This window comes from Temnothorax nylanderi, unplaced genomic scaffold (assembly GCF_030848795.1).
Source record: "Temnothorax nylanderi isolate EJ_2023f unplaced genomic scaffold, tnyl_v1.0 TNYL_tig0657_pilon, whole genome shotgun sequence".
Taxonomy (NCBI): domain Eukaryota; kingdom Metazoa; phylum Arthropoda; class Insecta; order Hymenoptera; family Formicidae; genus Temnothorax; species Temnothorax nylanderi.
Window position 1 is genome coordinate 17,100 of NW_027249719.1, and position 23,138 is coordinate 40,237.

General features: G+C 38.8%; 3 protein-coding genes and 1 long non-coding RNA gene across 4 annotated transcripts; all 4 read right to left on the minus strand.

The window, feature by feature from the left end:
• Positions 1–2,564: 2,564 nt before the first annotated feature.
• LOC139784667 (uncharacterized) lies at positions 2,565–3,080 on the minus strand. Its single transcript, XM_071723863.1, has one exon. The coding sequence runs from the start codon at positions 3,078–3,080 to the stop codon at positions 2,565–2,567; it is 516 nt and encodes a 171-aa protein (XP_071579964.1).
• Positions 3,081–3,195: 115 nt separating this feature from the next.
• Positions 3,196–3,696, minus strand: LOC139784668 (uncharacterized). The gene has a single exon (XM_071723864.1). The coding sequence runs from the start codon at positions 3,694–3,696 to the stop codon at positions 3,196–3,198; it is 501 nt and encodes a 166-aa protein (XP_071579965.1).
• Positions 3,697–4,338: 642 nt separating this feature from the next.
• LOC139784669 (uncharacterized) lies at positions 4,339–8,110 on the minus strand. Its single transcript, XM_071723865.1, has 3 exons — positions 7,509–8,110; positions 5,854–7,417; positions 4,339–4,479 (listed from the first exon to the last, which is right to left on the minus strand). Exons 1-3 carry the CDS (start codon positions 8,108–8,110, stop codon positions 4,339–4,341), a joined length of 2,307 nt encoding a protein of 768 aa, XP_071579966.1.
• Positions 8,111–10,251: 2,141 nt separating this feature from the next.
• LOC139784671 (uncharacterized) lies at positions 10,252–10,823 on the minus strand. Its single transcript, XR_011721627.1, has 2 exons — positions 10,655–10,823; positions 10,252–10,444 (listed from the first exon to the last, which is right to left on the minus strand). It is a non-coding gene; the product is annotated as an uncharacterized lncRNA (long non-coding RNA).
• Positions 10,824–23,138: the final 12,315 nt, after the last annotated feature.

The window sequence follows — 23,138 nt, forward strand, 5'->3', positions numbered from 1 at the left end:
GGATAGCGCTAAGCGGAGCCAGCTGAAAATTGGCCAAGAAGAAGTAGTGCATTCCTTGCCGAGCTCTGGCTTAAACTAATAAAGGAAATAAAGAACTGTAATATATAATATATAATAGTTATACGCACGCTTGCGACGCAGTCTTGCAGTGGAATGCCATATTATTAGGTGATTACATTCTTAAAATTAGTGAATCACAACATGTCTTATAACTAAACTTAAATTATATTTACATATTATCATCAATCAGAAGGATATATACTTTAGATAATGCTCGTTTGGTTAGACCATGACTAGTTTTTATAGTAACTACGCGTATTATCCCGTCCGCTCCTGGGTGCGTCTCTGTAATTTGACCTAATGGCCAGATCATCGGAGGAGTATTCTCGTTTTTTACCAACACCATGGTACCTAATTTTATGTTTGTGCCTTCTGCCTGTTTCCATTTACATCGTTGTTGCAACTGAGATATGTACTCCTGCGACCATCTGGACCTAAAACCTTGTCTTATTTGTGTAATTAATTGGTAACGCGTTAGATGGTTTACAGGTACTTCACTAAGATCGTAATCCGGAATTGCAATGAGCGCTTCATCTATGATAAAATGCCCGGGGGTCAACGGTTGTAGATCCGTAAGATCGTTGGACATTGGCGTGGGCGGCCTAGAATTTAAACATGCTTTTATTTGTGTAAAAATAGTATAAAGCTCTTCGAAACTTAATGTAGTTTGTCCGATAATCTTTTTCATGTATGTCTTGGCAGATTTAACTGTCGCTTCCCACAATCCGCTCATATACGGAGAGTATGGAGGGATAATCTTTCAATTAATGAACTGCTCTGTTAGATATTCTTGTATCTAAATTCGAGTTGCGTCTTTGGCAAGAAATTGTTTCAATTCTGCTAGTTGATTGTTAGCACCTACAAAGATAGTGCCATTGTCTGAGTATAAATTAAGACATTTACCTCTTCTGGCGATAAATCGCTTTATTGCATTTAGGAATGAGGTAGCGGCCTTTGTGGACAAACAAACAAAGATAAATAAATAGGCTTTTCCCGTTTTATTTCGTGATATTTTTATGTTAAATTGCCCGGCATAATCTACACCCGTATTAATAAATGCTTGTGCCTGTGTGACTCGACAAGCAGGTAAACTACCCATTAGTTGTGTAGCTGTCGTGGGCTTTGCACAAAAACAAACTATGCACTTTCTCAAAACGCGGCGAATTGCATTTTTACCTGATATGGGCCAATAGTTGTTGCGGACAGCAGCTAATATCGCTTGGAGCCCAGCGTGTAAATTCCTGTAGTGCGTGTCTCTAATTATTAATTCCGTAAGATGATGTTTGCTAGGCAATATAATTGGATATTTTCTGGAGTATTCTATTGGTGCATGCCGTAACCTTCCCCCCACGCGAATGACACCATTTGAATCAAGGAAAAGATGCAAGGTTAATATCTTAACACAGAATATGACAGGGCTATTAGGGTCGAACGCAGATTTCGGTGCGTGATGTCAATCAGTAGATTTATTCATCTAAATACATTAGTCCGAACGTTTCGGCTCCATTCGAGCCATCCTCAGCAATAAAAATCATGTGTCACGCGTTCAAACTGCCATATGGTAAGTTTACCGATTAAATTGTCGGAAACATCGACCAAATGATCGATATCTGAAAATTAACTATGTTATGTTATTAACTATACTATATAAATATAGTAGATAGGTTAATATCTTACTTTTGGAATCTAATTGCTTTTCATTACGAAGATCACGTAGCTCTTGCTGGAACTCGCTGGCTTGACAGATTTTTATTGCCGAAGTTAATGCCTTATCCATTTCTTGAACCGTTAAGGGCTCGTTAGTTCGCTTTGCGCTGTTGAATGCATTATCCTTGAAACGTAAACAGTAGGCGATGACGCGTTTTAGTCTGGTGAATGAGGAAAATCTTTGGATAATATTTGCGTCGGGTTTCACAGTTGTTGCCATTAGAGTTAGCATGGGAGAAGCACCCGTGCTTCAGGCATGTCGCTGATAGTATTTGTAGGCTTGAAGGCATATAGTGGTGAGTTATGATGTAGAAAATCAGGTCCTTCCCACCAAAGTTTCATTGATTCCATTTTTTCAGCGCTAACTCCTTGCAATAATGGATCAGCTGGATTATCCTTGGATTTGACATGATACCATTCGTAATGCGATTTATTTCGACTACTCTATTAGCCACAAATGTGTGCCATTTGTTTGCTTCGCTAGATATCCATGACAAGGTTATTTCAGAATCACTCCAATAACATGTGTCCTGCAGCTGAATGGTTAGTGCTTGAGACGCCTTTTCGCATAGGTGAACTAGTAATATGGCCGCACAAAACTCTAGTGATTTAGCACATAAAAGCCTGACTGTATATCTTCCTTCGGAATTGACACTGCGCAAATATATGCAAGCGCCATATGCAGCCTCGGAGACATCACAAAAGCCATGGAGTTCTATCCTTATAGGATTATAGCATAAAACCTTTTGTGGAATGGAAATATGTTCGATTAGCGTGATTTACGCCTTCCATGAGATCTACATTGTGCATGTCTCACCCGTAATGTTCTCATCCCAATCCTTGTTCATCTGCCAAAGACGCTGCAATATTATTTTGGCGCGAACTACTAACGGGTCTATCCATCCGAGGGGGTCGTAAATAGCGGCTATTCTTGATAATATATTGCGTTTCGAAATCTTTTCCTTTTCATTTCCTGCGTTGACACGATAGTGAAATGTATCCGTAGTTGTGTTCCACCATAGGCCTAGGATTTTTGTTGTTTCTCCAATCTTTACTGCAACTTCATTGTTGTCTGATTGGTTTATCTCCGCAGTGTTGAATTTCCACTTGCTGAGTTCGAATTTCGCGCTGGACAATACGCTAACGATATCATGTTTTAATTTTCTCAGCTTTTCGATTGAATCAGTTCCTGTTAATAGGTCGTCTACGTAAAAATCCTTGATTATTACTTCACACGCCCAAGGGTAGTGCCTTTCGGCTTGATGCGCTGTCTCTTGCAAACTTCTAATGGCTTCGAATGATGAGCTTGTCATGCCGTACGTGACTGTATTCAATTGTAGTACAAGGATTGGTTCGTCTGGTGACCACCTCCACAGAATGTGTTGATATTTGCAATGCTCATCGACCACTTCGACTTGGCGATACATTTTATAATGTCTGCTGCCAATGCGTATTTGTGCTGACGCAGTCGTATAATGATGTCGGATAAGTCATCTTGCAAGTTTGACCTGTCTGGAGAAAGTCATTAAGTGATTGGCCAGAAGTTGTTTTGCATGAAGCGTCGAAAACTACTCTTAATTTCGTAGTTATGCTGTCCTCTTTTAGTTCTGCATGATGCGGAATGTAATAGACCGGTTTGTGTTCTATTTTATCTACTGAAACTTCCGACATGTGGTTTAACTTGAGGTATTCGCGCATGAACTCATGGTATTGCTGTTTTAAAGCGGGCTGCTTTTCTAACTTGCGTTCCAGTGCCTTTAGTCGCTTCACGGCGATTTCATAGGATTCTCCTAATTCCTGAATGCCACCCTTCAGCGGTAATTGTATTACGAAACGACCTTTCGCGTTCCTAGAAAGCGTGGCGAGAAAGTGTTTCTCACACTGGATTTCTTCTTGAGAACAATGCTTAGACTGCTTTATTTCTTCCATATGCCAAAATTTTTCCAGTTGCCGTTGAATCTCTGCGTTGGTAGAGACGCCACAGTATGCCTCGTATTGTTGTTGATGCGTGCCACTTGATTGCACGTTGCCCGAAATTATCCAACCCAAGGACGTTTCTTAAAGTATAGGAGCCTTCCTTGATGATCTGATTTGCTTGCGTCCTAAAAGCTCCCAAAAAACGGATGCTCCTAACAACAAATCTATGTCTCCGGGAATATGATAATTCGGATCTGCTAATTTTAAGTTTCGTGGAAATTGGAAAACTTAAGCTGCTTTCATTTATTTTAGATGTAGGCAGGCGGTCGGTTATTTTGTCGATGATTAGAAAAAGAAGCCTTGCTTGATATGCGCTTGTACGTGATTGTATTATTGCATCGACTTGTTGGACGGCACTTATGGGTGTGTCGCTTATGCCCAAGATGGTTCTGTTAATAGTTTTGTATCGTAGTTTTAATTTATTACTTAATTGCCGCGTGATAAAATTTGATTGCGACCCGCTATCGAGAAGGGCTTGACACTTATGCAATGTTCCGTGAGAATCTTGAATGAGCAAAACGGCTGTAGAAAGAAGAACTTGAAGAAGTCCCTCAGTAGTACAGTGATTTAGCGAGACAGCTGATGAATCTGCGCTTAAGGCGACTGTAGATTGCTGCTTTTCGTTGTTAGAGTCGACGGCCTTTGATGAAGTTTCACCATGTGATGATTTCGTCTCTTTATCGTTCGTTTCTGCTGACAAAGACTTAGACCTGTGGAGGATCGTGTTGTGATAACCTTTACACAATTGACAATTAGCAGTTTTACAACTTTTGCCATGATATTGCTTGAGACACTTAATGTATAAAAGTTTCTTTTTAACTTCAGCATTTCTATCAGCAACCGACATATTAAGAAATAAACTACATTCATGAACCTTATGATCCTTTAAGCATATAGAGCAGGAGGAATTATCCGAAGCAACATATGGGCGCGAAGTACCTTTATTTTGATTTTTCGGAGACAGTCCGTCGCGGCGCCGTTACATACGAAGAAGCTCGATGATAACCTCAGGATTGCGATAGAGACCGTCCTCTGCTGGGATAGGAGGGGGTCCGGTGATGGCTCGCGGAATTGCGAGAGGACGCCGTGCGTTAGCACGACGCGGTTATAGCTCGCAGGAATGCGAGAAATGCTATGTGCCGCTGCGACGCTATAATTGCGACGCCTCGTGCGGCAAGTAAGAAAGGCCGTGCTTCGCGGTAATGCGAAAACGATGACGACAGCGGACAGCCGGCGTACGTGCTCGTCTTTCTTGACTAAGGATGGCAGTTGTACTGAGTCCGTATTGTTTCAACGGTGGCTGTCCTTGTAATGGCGGTCGTGTACGTATTATCGTGTACGTTACGCACGAAAATTGCACGGAAACTTTATCATCCGTCTCGAAGGACCAATGTTGCGACCTGTGTTTGCTAAGGTCGGCTTATGCTCGGGTTGAAGAAGTATGTACACTTGTATTTCTCGACTATTTTATTGCACACATTATTTGCGATTAACCGCCATGAGGCTCTCTCGTTACACGACACCAGAAGAAGAAAAAGGCGCGCTAGTCGACGCCCTCGATACAAACGATCGCAGATCTGTCGATATGTATCTATCGATATCGATAAAGATGGTCGCGCAAGCATAAAGTATCGCAGAGGGCGCGTGGCGCGTATATTGAATTCGGGACTAAACATATTGACTGTGAGAATAATAATTGCTTTAAAAGAAGAAATACAAACAAATTAATTAATATTGCTTCTGATGACTCTTCTGATAGCCATGACTCAATGGATAAACATTCAATAAATAAAACAGATAATAACTGTATTTACCCAGATGTACCGCCAAACCTCTCTATTGTTAATGAGAACAAACAAATTGAGATTAGTGATGGTGATGATTTTACTAACAAAGACATGACAAGGAAAAAGCAGCCAATAGTTCACAATTACAGCAAGAATCACAGGATTCATCTTCAACAACTAGTAAGTTAAATTATGAAACATTTATTAAATAAATATTTTTATGTAATTATAAGTAGTAGTAGTAGTAGTAGTAGTAGTAGTAGTAGTAGTAGCAGGAAAGTGAGTGGTTCCACTGGGGCCCCCGACGGCACCTAGATCTTACTGATCCTTTGTGCCTCCCCACTCTTTTATTTGCTAGGTCTCTGGGGGTCAGCCCTGAGCTTTGTACCAGGTTTATTAGATCTATAACCCTAACACTTTCCAGATCTTGGGGACTTAGGTACGTTCGTCCCCAGGTTTTATATCTTTTGCATATAAGTGCCGGACAGTGGCACAGTATATGCCCGTTATCTTCTTTCTCGTCCCCACATAGGCGGCACTCTTTTTGTTTCGCGAGTCCGAGGTTGAATAAATGGGCTCTGAGTAAGGCGGAGTGGCCAGTGAGCAGTTCCACCTCCACTCTCAGTTTTTGCTTATTCAGCGCCAGTAGTTCTTTAGCTCTTCCTGGTCTGCTGTTTTTCATCAAAGTCTTGGCCTGGCGGCAGGTTTTTGATTTCTCCCACCTGGTCAAGTGCTCCTTTTTCAGACAGCCTTTGATGATTTCCTTTCCTACTGCGAAGGGTGTTCCCGCTACCTGGTCAGATGGTGCTTTATTTGCTCCCTTCTTGGTCAGTATGTCTGCGGTTTCGTTTCCGGGTATTCCTTGATGCCCAGGCACCCATGCCAAGGTGACTTTATTAAGTCCACTTAGTCTCTCTAGCGCTAGCATGCAATCCCAAACCAGTGCTGATTCGGTAGTTGTTTTTGCTAGCGCTAGTATAGCTGCCCTGCTGTCCGAGCAGATATTTATCTTCCTTCCCCTTATGTTGTTACTTAGAAGGTGTTCCGTGCACTTCAGGATAGCCAGTATCTCAGCTGTAAAAACTGTTGAGTGGCTTCCCACAGGAATACTCTCCCTGTGGTCATCCTTCGGTCCGTAAAAACCCGCTCCAAAGCGGTTGTTGATGCCTGACCCATTAGTGAACCATAAATCCACATTGGGATCTCTGACTCCCTTCGAGTCCGTCCATTCTTTCCTAGTTGGTATTCGTATCTTGAAATGTTTTACCAACTGGTATCTCCTTAGGGTTCTATCCTGTTTTAGAGTGAAAGGGTATTTCTGGAATAGGCCGAGCCTTGTGTGTCCCAGACCTGTGTTCCTCCATTCTCTTTGACACTTTAGTCTATATGCTGTGTTCCTGGCTGCATTTTCCACGGCAAGGTCCAGTGGAGGTACACAGAGTGCAATTTCTAGCGCCTCCGTGGGTGTGGTCTTCATAGCCCCTACTGCAGCCCTTAGGTAACTACCTTGTAGGCTTTTCAGAAGGTTCTTTGCCTCCACTTTTCTCGTCCTGGGCCACCAGATCACAGACGCATAGAGCAACCTCGACAACAGCACCGCCCTGTATAGCCATAGTGCTATACTAGCTCTAATGCCCCAAGACTTGCCCATGGCTCTTCTACACATCCACATGCACGAGTAGAATTTCTTCCTGCTTTCTGCAAGGTGTACTTTCCAGCTGAGTTTGGTATCTATAAACAGGCCCAAATACTTAACTGATGTTGTGAACGGGATTGCCTTCCCCCAGAGTTTAAAAGGCTCAATAGGTTCTGGTTTGTATTTCCTGGTGAAGATCATTATATTGGATTTTGATGGATTAACCATCAGACCTTTTGGCCTCGCACCACTTTTGGACGATTTTTAAGGCATCGTTCATTCTATCCCTTAAAATATTTAGAAAGAATCCTGTGATCACTATAGCTATATCATCCGCATACCCATAGGTCAGGAATCCCTTTCTTTGTAGTTTTATTAGGAGGTCATTGACTACGAGGCACCACAGCAAGGGGGATAGAACCCCTCCCTGCGGGCACCCCTTGCCCGGTTTACCACTAATAATAGTGTCGTTGTGCATGACCGTTAGGTTCCTCCCCGCCAGCATATTCTCCACCCAATCCACGCTCGGTTCCGGAACTCCATGTCTGATCAATGCTTCCTTGATAGCTATGTTTGAGGTGCTATCAAAAGCCCCTTCGATGTCCAAGAAGGTTTCAATAGCATATCCTTTCGCCTTTAGTTGTGTCTCTATCTTGCCCGTCAGGTGGTGTAAGGCGGTCTCCGTGGACTTGCCCTCCCTGTAGGCATACTGAGCATTGGCTAGAGGGTGGTCCACTAATGGTCCGTTCTTGAGAAACTTATCAATCAATCTCTCCAAGGTCTTCAATAGGAAAGATGTTAAACTAATAGGTCTGTAGTCCTTAGCCCTGATGTGTCCATTTCTGCCGGGCTTGGGTATAAATACCACCTTGGCTCTCCATGTTTGGAGGACATGTCTTAGAGCGATGCTTGCCCTAAAGATTTTGGTCAATGGGCCTATCATCACTTCCAGTCTCTCCTGTAGAAGTATGGGGTGTATGCCGTCCGGTCCCGGTGCCTTATAAGGCTCAAAGGAACGAACTGCCCACTCCACTGCTTGTGGATAGACCACTTTTGCTGCCAACGCTCATGCTCTGGGCTTATAGGTAGCCCTAGGTTGTTGTTGGCTTTCCATGGATGAGGAGTACTTCTGGAATCCCGGGAAGTGGACTTCCATAAGATGGTTTAGAGTTTCCTCAGTTGTTTCGGTGAATTCCCTACTAGGGAGCTTAAGGCAGCTCCACTGTGGGTTACACTCTTTGCAGAGGATTTTGCACAGTCTAGATGCTTCTGGAGCACTCTCAATTCTCTCGCAAAAGTTCCTCCATCTCATCTTTTTCGCGTTAACTATCGCTTTTTTGTAACTCCGCTGAGCGTTCCTGTACTTTTCTCAGGCTCCCGGGGTGTTTACGTTTGTGGCCCTATTGAAGAGCCTTCTTACCTCAGCCCTGAGTCCCGATAGCTCTCTGCTCCACCATGAGACCCTGGTCGAAGCATTTTTCGGTTCCAATGGGCAATTTATTTCAAAGGATTCCCTGATAGCATCAGCTCTAAAGTTCTCCCAGTTTGCTTTCCTGGGGTTTCTCCCCCATTGTTCGTCTTTTTGTACTCGCACAAGGTCGAAACGGATCTGCCTGTGGTCGGACCCTGAAGGTTCATTCGAGACCCTCCATCCCGCCACCAGATCCATCACGCCCCCTGTGCATAGCGTGATATATATCACTTCCTGTCTTCTAGAGTCCTTCTAGAGTACATTAAATGTAATTATAATAACTCTTTTAAAATGTTAGGGGAGACCGGGGCGAAGTCGTCACTATTTTTTCGGTGCCGATTTTTAACAACAAAACAAATAATATAATTTTAGTCAAATGTGGTATACCGTTGTAAAGAGTAAACCCTTGGCTACAAAATTTATACGGACATTTTTGGTCTACGTCGCTTTGTTCAACTGGTATAGAGTGAAAACGACAAAGGTGCAAAAATTGAAATGTAAAAATTGCTGCGGCGAAGTCGTCACTTCATTCTCGGACTGAATTTTAAATGAAAATTCATAATTCCGATCATGAAAAATGATAGGATACATTTTATTAATTATTTTTTAATAGAAAAATGGAAGCATTAATTAAAAACACGATGGCGGAAAATAATTACAAGAAAAGCGCACACACTTATGTGCCCTACGCTCGCACGTTTCTCGTCAGCTCTATTCTGTCATCTGTGAGCACACGCAGCATATATTATCCAAGTCCTCGCCGGAATCCGACCATTGCTGCTTCTTTGACTTTGATTTTCGCCCGAAGCCTTTATGATATGGCTTGGTGACGACTTCGCCCCGGATACAAGTTTCAAGTTTGGTCGCTCATAAAATATTAGAAATCAATGAAAATAAAAAAACTTTACTGGATTCGTGTTCAGCATGTATTACTCTTTAGAATCAGTTACTTTGAGATTCGGAGACACAATAATATTTAAGATATTACAAATTTTCGACACGCAAAAAATTTTACTTTCAACCTCCGAAAACACGTTTGCCTCGATAAGAATCACAACATGGCACATAACCTCACTAAACTCCGTTGGTCACGTGGGTACCATAAGCCGCGTTTACAGTATTAATGGCGAGTTCACACGACATACAGATTTCGAGATAATTGCAATGACGACTCCTATTTATTTATTTATTATATAAATTTTTAGTTGTATAATTGTAATATTTTTATTTGTAAATATGTTTTCTTATACTCACGCTTTACATGTGCATATATTAACATACAATATGTAAATATACTTAGGGTAGACCGGGGCACGTTGTCACACATTTTTTTCAATATTTTTTGTATTTTTTACATTCAATATTTGAGAGTACTGTGATATGCCAAAATTTCGAGTGAACCCTCAGCTTCAATTGGACAGTATCGAATTTTGTGTGATTGTTACTCTACAGTTGTTACATAACAATAAATAACGACAGGTCGTTTGTGACAACGTGCCCCGGTCACGGGGCACGTTGTCACATCAAATGTAATTGCATGCAAAATGTTATCCAAACTGTATTCAACGTAAATATCAATATATTATAGTGCGCTGCAATGTAAAAAAGTAAAATCCTTCACAGAAACATTTATTTTATTTCAAAAAAGTACAAAAAGCACGAAGTTTTCGTCTTAATCTAAATACAAGAATTCCACTCGAATGCGCAACTTATTGATCGTTAACAGCAAGACGAATTACTTCTAGATCGACTACTGCGGCTCTCGCAGTTTTCTGTTTGTAGGAGCGCACCATATCCCAATTGCACCTATGACATTAAAATTCGTGACAACGTGCCCCGAGGGCATTTTTTTACTCCAAACAGCCTCATGGCCGACACGTTTGAGATATTCATAAGGTTAGGTATTGCACGCGGTAGGTAAAAGTACATACTTTAAGATAATATAAAGGTCTATTCTGAAAAAACATAAGCTTCATGTCCAATACGTTGAATGTTAGACAATAAAATTTTACTTACGGTCGCAAAAAACTTTCAAGTTGATTTTACGTCAACACGGCTGGAGCAATCTCAACACTGTAAACACACCAAAGATGGGCATACACTAACACGTTTTGGGAATGACGGGTGCTGCCCTCTGGTTATTAGTTTTTTAAATAAAGCCGATGTGACAACGTGCCCCGTGTGACAACGTGGCCCGGTCTACCCTACATATGTATATTAATTTCTTACGTAACTAGACACCACAGACGCGCGCTTTGCTATTTAACTTTAACATTATGCTATTACTATTACATTATTAACTCCTTGATACACACAACTGTCAAAATATACGATGACAGATGTAAATGAAGTAAGCGCAGCGAGAAAACCAATCGGCATCGCGGAAAAACGACAACAATAAACTTCGATAGATTCGAGTATCGACTTTACATCACTTTTTTAGATATGGATACAATAACATAAATAAGTATCTATAAAGTACCTATTATAAAGTATCTATAAAGTATTATAAAAGTTATTAGAAAAATATAAAAATATTATAAAAGCATGGTGTTCAAGTTAAAAACATAATCTATTTCTTATAGACAAAACTGTTAAACAAAGTATTACTGCTGAAAAACGTGCGAATCCAGTAATTATTGAGAATAGTGAAATTCTGACTCCAACGACTTCTCAAGAATTTTTATTCAGTATTTATGGTAAGTCTATACAGGGGCTTCTGCGTGGACAGTTAAAGAGAGCGGACGTGGTGAATCAGGTGGAAGTTACACGGTTAGGAGTGGCAGATATAGTAGAGAGAAGGAGGAGAAGAGTAGGGAGTAAGAAAGAGCGGAAGCAGGAGACTAAGGAGAGATACGGTAAGTCATTCGTAGGAAATAAGAAATTATTAATTAGTACGGTAAAGAAAGTCAACAGACAAGCAGGTTAGGGCGGCAGGAGAAGGCGCGAAAGTAGGAAAGGCGGACAGTGACGTCGCCTGCCGGAGAGAGCAGGAGGTGGATTACCGACGAGGCGCGGATAGAAGTAGTTAGAAAGGGAGAACAGAATAGGCGTAGAGGGAGCCCTGGTAAAGGTAAAGCACGCAGAGGTGGCGAATGGAGGCAGGGAAAGAAGGAATGATAGAGAGTAAGCAGCAAGGCGACAAGGAAAAGAAGGGAAACGAGGACGGAAGGAAAGCGAAGGGAAGGCCAACGAAAGCGGAAGAGCTGTCCAAGCTGAGAGGGAAAACAGACAGCGTGGGAACAATTACAGATTATATACAAAATAGGAAAAGAGAAGGAACAGAGGAAGAAATAGCAAAAGCAGAAAAGGAAAATTAAAAAAGAAAAAGGAGAGCAAGAAAATATGGCAGCAGAAGGGATGCTAAAGGAAATTCTAAGGAAATTGGAGGAACAAGAGATGGAAAGAAGAAAAGATAAAGAAGAAATAAAAAAGGAAATAAAGGAGTTGAAAGAAGAAGTCAAAAAGAGAGAAGAAATATGGGAGCAGCAAAAAAAATTGTCAGAGGAAAGAATAAAAAAGGTAGAGGAGAAAATGGAAGGGGTAGACCTAAGCGGAGCAGGGAGGGGCGAAGAAAGAAATTTAATGGAAAAAATGAAGGAGATGGAGAAAAGCATGGAAATGACGGAGAGAAGAAGGAGGAGAAATAATATAATTGTGAAAGGGACGGCAAAAGGAGGCGACATAGGAAGGAAAGAGAAGGTAGAGGAGATGATAAACGAAGTAAAGAAGATAAAAGCGGCCATTGAGCAAGTACAGGAAATAGGATATGGAAATAATAAGATGACAGTGTTGAAATGTAAGAGCTGGGAAGACAAGAGAGAAATAATGACAAAAAGAAAAGAGTTAGGAAAAAAATATGAAATCTACCTGGACGACGATCTCACTAAAACGGAAAGACAGATACAAAAAGAAATAAGAAGAATAGCAAAGAAGGAAAGAGAAGCAGGAAAGAAAACCACGATTGGATATCAGAAGATGTGGATGGACAATAAAGAAATGAAGTGGAACGAAAGTAAAGGAAAATTGGAGGAGAGGAGTGATTTTCGGAAGTAATAAGGAAAGGAAGAGAGATGGGGAAGGAGAAGACACGGAGAACGGGAGGAGAGGAGGGGAGATGTGGGGAGGTCAAAAAGGGAGCAAGCAATATGAAGAGAAGGAGAACACAATAAACATAGGTTTCTGAAATATAGCTGGATTAAGGAGGAAAAATGATGAATTCTGGAAAGAGATTGAAAGCTGGGATATAATAGCTATGCTAGAAACGTGGGTAGAGCAAAAGGATTGGTGTAAAGTTAAAAGAACGTTATCAGATAAATATGTGTGGAAATGCCAACCAGCGACAAAAGAAAAAAAGAAAGGAAGAGCAAGAGGAGGGATAATAACAGGCGTTAGGAAATAAATGGCGGTAACTGGTACGGAAGAGAGGGAAGAGGAAGGAATTGTAGAAAGAAGAGCAAAGACAAAGGAGGGAACGTGGAGGATCATAACGGTATATGGGTGTTTCTACGTAAATAGCGTTTTTTCAGATTGCAAATCTCTCAATTTCAAACATACCTAAAAAAAATTTTTTTTTCCTGTTCTTGAGTGAATATAGAAGCAGAAACATACCCTGAAAGCCAGCGTACTACAACATCAAAAACCTGAAAGTAATGGCTTATTCATCAGTGATCTGGTAAAGTGCGGTAATGAGTCGACTTTGCATGTCTAGTAAAATATTGAATTACCTCAACAATGAGTGATTTTGAGAGGAAATGTCAAAAAAATTCCGTTTTTGGGGCCAAAACGGGGCCAAAACGTTTTGGGGCCCTTGGGGCCAAAAAAATATTTTACCGTATTTGATTTTATTTCGCCGTATTTTACCGTATTTGATTTTATTTCGCCGTATTTTACCGCGTTTGATTTTATTTCAACGTTTTTTACCGTGTTTGATTTTATTTCAACGTCAAACCCATGAATGGCCAGGTGAATGACATGCCAGTAGACTGACATTTCATGGTTGAATTAATCTCACTTTCTCCTGAATTGACGTAAACCAATTTCCATTAAAAATCAAGTTTAGCCTACCGAATATCATCAGAATTTTACCACTAGAAGGAAAAATTTACTGCGATATAATAAAAAAAGATGTGCCAGGCAAATGACGCGTAATTTTATGACATACCTTTTCTCAAGTGAAATACACGATTACGATTGTATCACGCTCAAAACAACCAACCACCAACAATGTAAACAACACACCTGATGTCCAATTCTTGAAATCTCCACACCAGACTCCCATTGAATCGATGCAACATGGCGGAACCGCGGTAAAATTCAAAATGTGCAATTTTACTCCATATGTCCGGACCAAGTTTGAAGCCGGTTTTTTCGGTTCCAAAGGGAGATTTATGTTTAATAATGATGTTAAAATCTTAGTTCTATATTATGATTGAATGAACATGGGGAATTTTCAATTGAGTTTGCAATTGGAGGGAGTAAGTGTAACTGGAATAGAGAATTTTCGACAATGGACAGGCCAGGTAACTGACATTTTTAGGAGTTTCTGCATGTTTCCATTGGATAAGCCACTCCCCAATTAACAGATTATTGTGCGATACTTCAAATACGATGCAGTAGTGAACTTTCACAACGCTTGCTTACCCTCCTCTCAATCATGAACATATAACAAGCTTGGACAGTAAAAAACGCTATTTACGTAGAAACACCCATATGTGAATAGCGATATTGAAAAGAAGATAAAGTATGTAAAAGATTATACAAACGATGGAGGATTAGGGGAGCAAGTGATAATAGGAGGCGATTTTAACGCAAGAACTGAAGAAGAAGGAGGATTAACAGAGATAATGGGGGAAAGGAGAAAATTGAAGGATAAAGAAATTAACACGGAAGGAAGGAAGCTGCTGGAATTTATAGAGGAAGAAGGATTAGGAATACTGAACGGAACAAAAAGAGACACAGAAGGAGAGTTCACATTTACGGGAGGGAGGGGCAAGTCGGTAATAGACTATGTAATTGGAAACCAAGAAATTTGGGAGAAAGCAAAGGAAATAAAAATTGGAGAGGCTATAGACTCGGATCATCAGCCCATAACAATAAGGATAAAAGGAACAAGTGAGAGAGGAAAAGAGGAGAAAAGAGTCAGAAGAATAATGAATTGGTCGAAGGAAGGAAAAGAAAATTACAAAGAAAGAATGAAAGAGGAGAAGATAGAAGGTACGAGCACAGAGGAAATAATGGAAGGAATAAAGAAAGCGGTAAAGCGGGCCGCAGAATGGAAATAAATAAGAGAAGACCGGAGAGCAAAGAAAAAACAAACTAGCACAGTAAACAACTGTGCCGCAAACACGTAGAACTACGTCTACTGCACAGTATGGGCACAGCAACAACTGTGCCGCAATCAACACGTAGCACTACGTCAACTGTCAATGATGATGATTGACGTGATCAAGGAAGGCCAAGGCCCACACCGGGATGTAGCGCCGAGTTCATCATCAGTGACAGTTGACGTAGTTCTACGTGTTTGCGGCACAGTTGTTACTGTGCCTGTTTGATTCATATTTTTGTTTATTTTTTAAGCAACAACGTAGAACTACGTCAACTGTCACTGATGATGAACTCGGCGCTACATCCCGGTGTGGGCCTTGGCCTTCCTTGATCACGTCAATCATCATCATTGACAGTTGACGTAGTGCTACGTGTTGATTGCGGCACAGTTGTTGCTGTGCCCATACTGTGCAGTAGACGTAGTTCTACGTGTTTGCGGCACAGTTGTTTACTGTGCTAGTTTGATTTTTTCAAACATAAATTTATTTTAAAGAAATAAAACAATAAATGTTTTTCTATATTTACTTTTATGTCAGAAAACATAAGATACTCATATAATTCAAGTTAGAATGCCCACGCTACGAGAAACAAATCTTTATTGAATGCCATCTATTGCATAATCCAAATTTAAAGTTTATATATGATTATATATAATCATATATAATCTACATTGATAAATGCTTTTTATAAATATATGTGCATATACAAATATATTTATATTGTAACAATCAATTCGTAAAGATTTATATTCTACATCGTCAATTTGAAAAGAAATATAAAGTAATCGTCAACTAGTGAGAACAATTTACAAGAAACTTACAAATATTGAACGCTTCTATGAAGTTCGTTGAAAAACAGGATTCTTGTATAAACTTTGTTGTCATGAAATAGGAGTGCAGGATGTTTGAGGAAAAACGCAGGATGACACACTTTTTTAAAATATCCGTTCCCCGTTCCTCTTACTATCACTGGTGGGATAGGGAATGTGTAAAACTAAGGAGAGAAGCGCGTGAGAATCTGGTGAAATGGAGAAAAGGAGAGGTAGATAAAAAGAAGTACATAGTAAAGAAAAAAGAATATGAGGAAAAAATAAAAGAGAAGAAAGAGACTGAAAGAGAGAGAATAATGAAGGAACCGAGAGAAGCAACTAATGAGAAAGAAGTATGGAGATTTATAAACGGAGAAAGGAAAAGCAGAAAAGAGGTATGCGAAGAAATAACGGAGAAGCAGTGGAACAAACACTTCATGGAGTTACTAGAGGGAGTTACGGTAAAACCGCGTGAAAAAGACAGGAGGGGAGAGAAAAGAGTAGGGAGCAAAGAGGGGCAGGAGGGAATAAGGAGAGAGGAAGTGGAAGAAGTAATCAGAGAAATGAGAGAGAAGAAAGCTGCAGGCACGGATGGACTGCCAAATGAGGTGTGGATTTATGGAGGCGAGAGGTTGAAGGAAAAAATATGGGAGATATGCGATACAGCATGGAGGACAGGAGAAATAGTAGGAGATTGGAAAGAAGGAATAATAGTACCGATAGTAAAAAAAGGAGAAGGAAAAGAAGCGCAGGATTACAGAAGGGTGACATTAATGAACACAAGTTATAAAATATATGCAGCAATATTGGCTAAGAGGCTAGAGAAAGAGGTAGAGGAAAAGGGGATACTACCAGAAACACAGACAGGATTTAGAAAAAGGAAAGGAACAATGGAAAATATATACACACTGAACTACGTGATTGGAAGAGCTATGAGCAAGAAAAAAGGGAAGCTGGTAGCAGCATTTATAGACCTGAAAGCAGCATTCGACTCCGTGGACAGAAAAAAAATATGGGAAGTAATGAAAAGAGAAGGAATCAGTGAACAGCTGAGGGCAAGGATATAAGACTTATACGAGGAGACAAGATGCGTAGTGAGGGTAAAGGGAGAAAAAGGACCATGCTTCTGGACGGTCAAAGGAGTTAGGCAAGGATGTCCACTGAGCGCTATGCTCTTCATACTTCTGCTGGCGGATATAGAGGAGACAATGAGGAAGGGACAAGACGGAGGTGTAGTAGTAGGAATAATAAAATTTTGGACATTAGCATACGCGGATGATATAGTAGCTATAGCAGAGGATGAAAAGGGGATGAAGAGAATGTTAAAAAGATTGGAAAAATACTTTGACAGAAAGAAGCTAAGAGTGAACGTAGGGAAAACAAAGGTAATGAGATTTAGGAGGGGGGGGGGTTAAGTGAAGAAAGTAGAGTGGAGATGGAAGGAAGAAGAAATAGAAGAGGTGAAGGAATTCTGCTACCTAGGGTACACATTCCAAAAGAACGGAGGACAGGAGGCGCATATAGGCGAAAGAGTAAGGAAAGCCGCTGTAGCAATGAGACAGGTCTGGGGGATAGGGAAAAGAATTTTCGGAGAGGATTGGGTAAGAAAGATAAATCTATTCGACTCATTGGTAGCAAGCATAGCTTTGTATGGAGCAGAGATATGGGGATGGAAAGAGAGAGAGAAAATAGAAAGAATGCATGAAAGATACATAAGGTGGACAATGGGCCTAGACTGGAGCACGCCCGGATATATACTGAGGGAGGAAACTAAGAGAGACAAGATGAGAATAAGTGCTGGTAAAAGGGCGATGAAGTACGAAGAAAAATTGGAGAGAGGAGAAGGAAACGAGATTGCAAGAGAGTGCTGGAAGGAAATAAGAGAGAAGGCCAGGAAGGAAAAATCAAAATGGGAAGAGAAAAGAAGGAGTTTCTACGAGAGAAGAGGATATGCAGTCGAGGAGATAAAAAGGAAAAAAGGGGAGGGATGGAGCAGCATTGAAGATTTAACAATAAGAGACAAGAACATTTAGATTCAAGAGAGAGAGACGAAAGGATAAGAGAGTCAAGGTACAATAAATGGTACAAGGAGGTAGCAGAAAACAGGAGGCCCGAATACCTGGAGAGAAAAGGGAAAGAAAAGTCTATGATCAGGATAGCGAGATTCAGATTAGGAAATGAGATGAGAAGTGGAAGATACTGGGAGCCAAGGGAAAAAACATGCTGCAGAATATGTGGCGCGGAGGCAGAGTCATGGGAGCATGTTTTAGAATGGTGCACAAGAGGAGAAGAAGAGAAAGAGTTGGAAGGAATTAGCGAAAGAATTAAAAGAATACTAGGCAGCAAGGGTGAAGGAGAGAAATGGATGGCGGACTTGGAGAGGAGAAGAATGCAAGCGAGCACAGTGGGGGCTAAACAGAGGGAATAAATAAATGATTTTGTTTTCAGATATCGCAGGAGGAGAGAAAAAGAAAAGATGGATGGAAAAATGGAATGCAAAGGAACGATAATAATTGACAAGGAGGCGATATAAATGATAGTAGAAGAGCGAGCAGCGAAAATGATGTAGGACTTCAAGGAGGAGATAAAAGAACTGAAAGAGAAAGTAGAGAGGTTGAAAAGGAAGATATACAGAATGGAACAAAGCTCAGGTAAACGGAAGAGGGACGAGAGTGAGGAGGAAAAGGATAAGGTATATAAGAGAAAATGGTGGTACGAGGATTATGAAGAGAACGATGATGAAAAAAGAAGGAAGAATGTGATAATTAGGGTCGAGAGGGAGAGATGGGGAGGAGGTGAATCGAATTGGCATAAGGTGAAGCAACTACTCACAGAAGGACTTAAAGTGAAGGCGGAGGTGAAGGAGGTGAGCATGATAAGGCAGAGAGGAGAATGGATAACAATACTGGTAAAGATGGGAAGTGAGAAAGATAGGTGGAAAGTACTGGAAGCAAGGAGAAAAGAGGAAACCAGAATGAAGGTGAAGATAGATGAAGACAAGTCGGTGGAGAAAAGGATCAAAGAAGGAAAGGAGAGGGAAAAGAGAAAGGAAAAGAGAGAGGAGGAAGGTAGGAGGACAAGGAGGTCGGCGGAGGACGAGATCGCGGAAAGGATGGAGGAAAAACTTCTGATGGGCACGGACAAAGACGAGGAGGACCAGGGGGAGGGAATAAAATGGGTTACAGGTTACAGGTATATGTGTAAAGGGTTGGGTACGTCCCTGTTAAACGCCATGTAAAATGTATGTATGTGTTTAATGACTGAATGTATAATTGTAAAGGTTTTGGGAACGTTTTCCCTGAAAAAAAAAACGCCTTTCCAACCCCGGAAGGGAAGAGAATAAAGATTGATTGATTGATTTATTGGTAAGTCTATACATTAGTATAATCTGATTAAAAACTAAAATAAAAATAAAAATTGCTATTATACATAATTATGCATAAAATTAAATTGTATGTATAATTATGTATGCATATAATACAATTACAGAAAAAATAGATAATAGCTCAATAATGTATTTTTAATTACTCTGCTTACCAAGTTTTTAATTAGTTTAATAATAATTATTGGTGGGATTTACAATGCTGTAAGTGACGCGACTCATGAATATATAGTATTGGTGTTTGAGATTAGAAAATGTACAGAAACAACAACAAAATTTTACATCAATAAAAGTCATAAAAATAAGTTTTAAATTCTTATAAACAAATACTGCTTGAACATTAAAATTAATTTAAATTTAATTTAAAACATTGTTTTTAATATTTCTTGAAGAAAAGTTAAAAAGCTCATCTTTTATGTATACAGCTAGGTTTTGCTCCGCTTGATAATTACAGAATCTAACCAATTGTACTTTGTTGGCGTAATCAAGAAATTGATTGTCTAAAATGTGTAGGAAATGTTTTATTTAATCGAGTTTTTTGCTGTCTCAAGTCTCAACAAATTATATATTTCTTTCCGTGTGTAATTAAACATTTATATTAAGCTTAGCAATATAAAAGTTAATTTATTATTATAGGTATGCAAAAGAAAATGTTGACTGTAATTAATGCTATCTCAAAGAAGCAAGACATCATAGTAGCAAAAATTGTTCGGATGAAAAAGAGTGGTATTAAGCATAAACGCTATGTAATTTTTGATGCTGCTGTGACAGAAACAATGTCAAACTATTTCCCTAGCGATGATGAAAATGAAACCTTTGCTGCAGTTGAAGAAAAACTGAAGATGGAACGAAAATTTTTTGATAACGTGGTAACATTTCAAAACATGCATAAATAACTTTATTTAATTTAATTACCACATTACATCATTTGTAACATTCTTTATTAAGAATATGCAATTATTTTTTCAAACTCTTACTTGTCATCACCCACGACATTCACCGCATCACCCTCTTCCCTTTCCTACCAACTCCAAAGCCCTTAACACACTCTGACACGTTCCAACGTAACCTAACACACCCTTACTCACCCTTACTCACATTACCATCCACCCATACACATCATCACTCACCTCACTCACTCCACCCACATCCCCCATCCCCCATCCCCCATCCCACACAAATACTAAAATACCCCGACACGTCCTAACATAGCCCAACATACCCTTACCTGCCCAACATATCACTACCCATAAATATTAGGTATCTTATTGTTGATGTAGGTAGGTACATGAGGTATTAAGAATTTAAGTTATAATTTATTTTTTTTTCTTATATTAATATATGAAGGAGTAAAAGCCATAGTGGTGTAAGTCAAATTTTTTAAAACATTGAATCGTGTACATAGATGCAATTTATATATTGTATAAATGGCTTTATATATTGTATAAATTGCATCTATGCACACGAGTCGATATTTTAAAAAAATTTGACTTACACCACTATGGCTTTTACCTCTCCATATATATTCTATAAAATTTATTAATTTTGTAGGTATTATATATGAAGAGCAAAGGTGGCAATACGTCTCACGACTTGATTTACAATATTTTATCCAGCATGATAACCAATTCTGCTGCCTCGAACTGTAGCTTTTATGGACAAAAACATAACAAAATTGTTTCTAGTCTTACCTTATGCAGTTGCGTTTATCGTAAGTTCTATTTAAGTGAGAAGCATGCTTTATAATAAATAAATAATAGCTTAAATTAACCAAGTGATTGTACAGGTCATTATAGTATATTTTCTTAAATATAAGCTTTCAAGTTTTTAATGCAATAAAATAATAATATCTTTGAGTTTCTAAAACTTGAGAATTACACTATTGTAAAAGCAATAAAATATAGTATGTTTTTTATACTTTTTTCAGATTTCGTTTATTATTCACTGGTTGGTTTATGCTACTAGTATCAGTATAAATGTTACAACGTTCGCATTTACAACAATTATTTTTTTGTATGTTTTTTGTATTTTTTTGTATGTAGATGCTGTAAAAGTACAATTTGCTGATGTTGGCGAAGAACATATTAAACAGAGCATTAAAAAATGGCTCGATGGTTCAAAAACGAGATTGCTCCGTGCTCAAACGTATTTATAAACAACACTTTGCACTTTCAATAAATACTGTAACAACTTTTTTTATAGGAAATCGAGTTTAAAGGGAAAATGCTCATATTTTAACTATTTTAACTGTTAAAGGTATTTGCATGATCTTCGTGTTTTTATAAATAATTTTTTATCCTCTATTCAAAATCGTAACATTTTGGGTTGTTATAGTATTGTTCTAGAGGTGTTATTTCGCATACACTAGTTATTTTATTTTGTCATATTTATCAAAATTGTCTAATTTTTCAGGCAAGCTCTTAAAAGAAAAATATTTCAACCAATAATACCACCTGAAAATGATGATCCAGAAGTTTAAATTGAAGAAATATATTATGTATTAAAATATTTTATTACAATAATATATTATAATACTGGTAAAAAGATTGCAAAAAAATGTAACGTACTTTACAATAAAATATTACAAAAATAAATATATCATGAAAATAAAATTTTTAATATATTAATTATTTTGCACCGAAATTGCACGCTCTTTCTTTATAGCGCACAGAATTGATCTGAACTGAACAGAATTGAACGGAAAAATATTGAGAAATCGTTAAAAACCATAAAGAATTAGGTTGATATAACCTATTTTTTGTATCGGGTTAAACCACTCCTATGAATGGCTTTATGCGATTGCTCAATATTTTTTTGTTTAATTCTGTTCGATTGTGTGCACTGTAAAGAAATATTTTGTAAAATACTTCAAGAAACAGTCAATAAATCAAGAAACCTTTAGAAACATTTTAAAAATATTTCGTGAAATATTTCAAGAAACATTTTCAAAATATTCTCTGACATGTTTTATGAAAAATTACTTGAAATATTTCTGAAAAATTTTGAAAACATTTCAAGAAATATTTCAAAACGATGTAATTCCTAGACATATCTATATTTCAGAAATTTTCATGAAATATTTTTGAAATATTTCAAATCTTGCAATGAAATATTTCATGCTGTGTGGGATTACTCCTTATATGTAAAGTGGTTTTAATTTTTTTGCTCAAGATATTAAAAAATATTTTATACAAAAGTTTTAGAATAGGGGAGACCGGGGCAAACTCGACACCGGGGCAAACTTGACACTAGGCTTTTTGCCAATTTAAATCTATCGTAGAAACTTGCCTTTCCTACTGTAAATGCGTCTTTATGTGCCAGTATTATCAACAGAATTTAGTGACATTCTGAGTTATGGTTTGATTTTTAGCGTGACATAAACGTTTTTGATGGTGAAAAGTAATTTTTCTGATCTCTCAAAAATTTCTACTCTTTCATCGAGCTTTACTCTTGCGAATCTACCGGTAAGTGATTTTGATGGGAAATTCGATGCTTTATACGAATCCGATAATAGTTTTTGCATATTTTCAAAATTTGTATATTTTTGAAGTGACAAAAGTGAAAAACGACGTTCGGGGCAAAGTCGACACCATGCCGTTTTATCGGCTCCCAATAACAAACGATGCTTGTCATACAGCTATATGGCCCATGACAAATGTGTGCGCACGTCTAATCGCAAATTTACTTGCATAAATTGTTTTTCAAACATAAGTTTAGATGAAAATAATTGAATGTTCAACAATTTTTGTTCTCATTATTTTCAATGGTTGTTTTACTTAATTCCGAATTTTTGTACTTTCTAAATACACGATAAACAATGTATGTTTAGTTTCAGACAATAAAAAATAAGTTCCAGATCAAATTGTGTCGATCAGGCAAAGTGTCAAGTTTGCCTCGGCATTTTTCAATTTGAAAATTTGTCTTTGCGTCACTTTTCCTTTCCTGGGGACAAAACTGAGCAACGTACAGCAAAACTTCCTTAA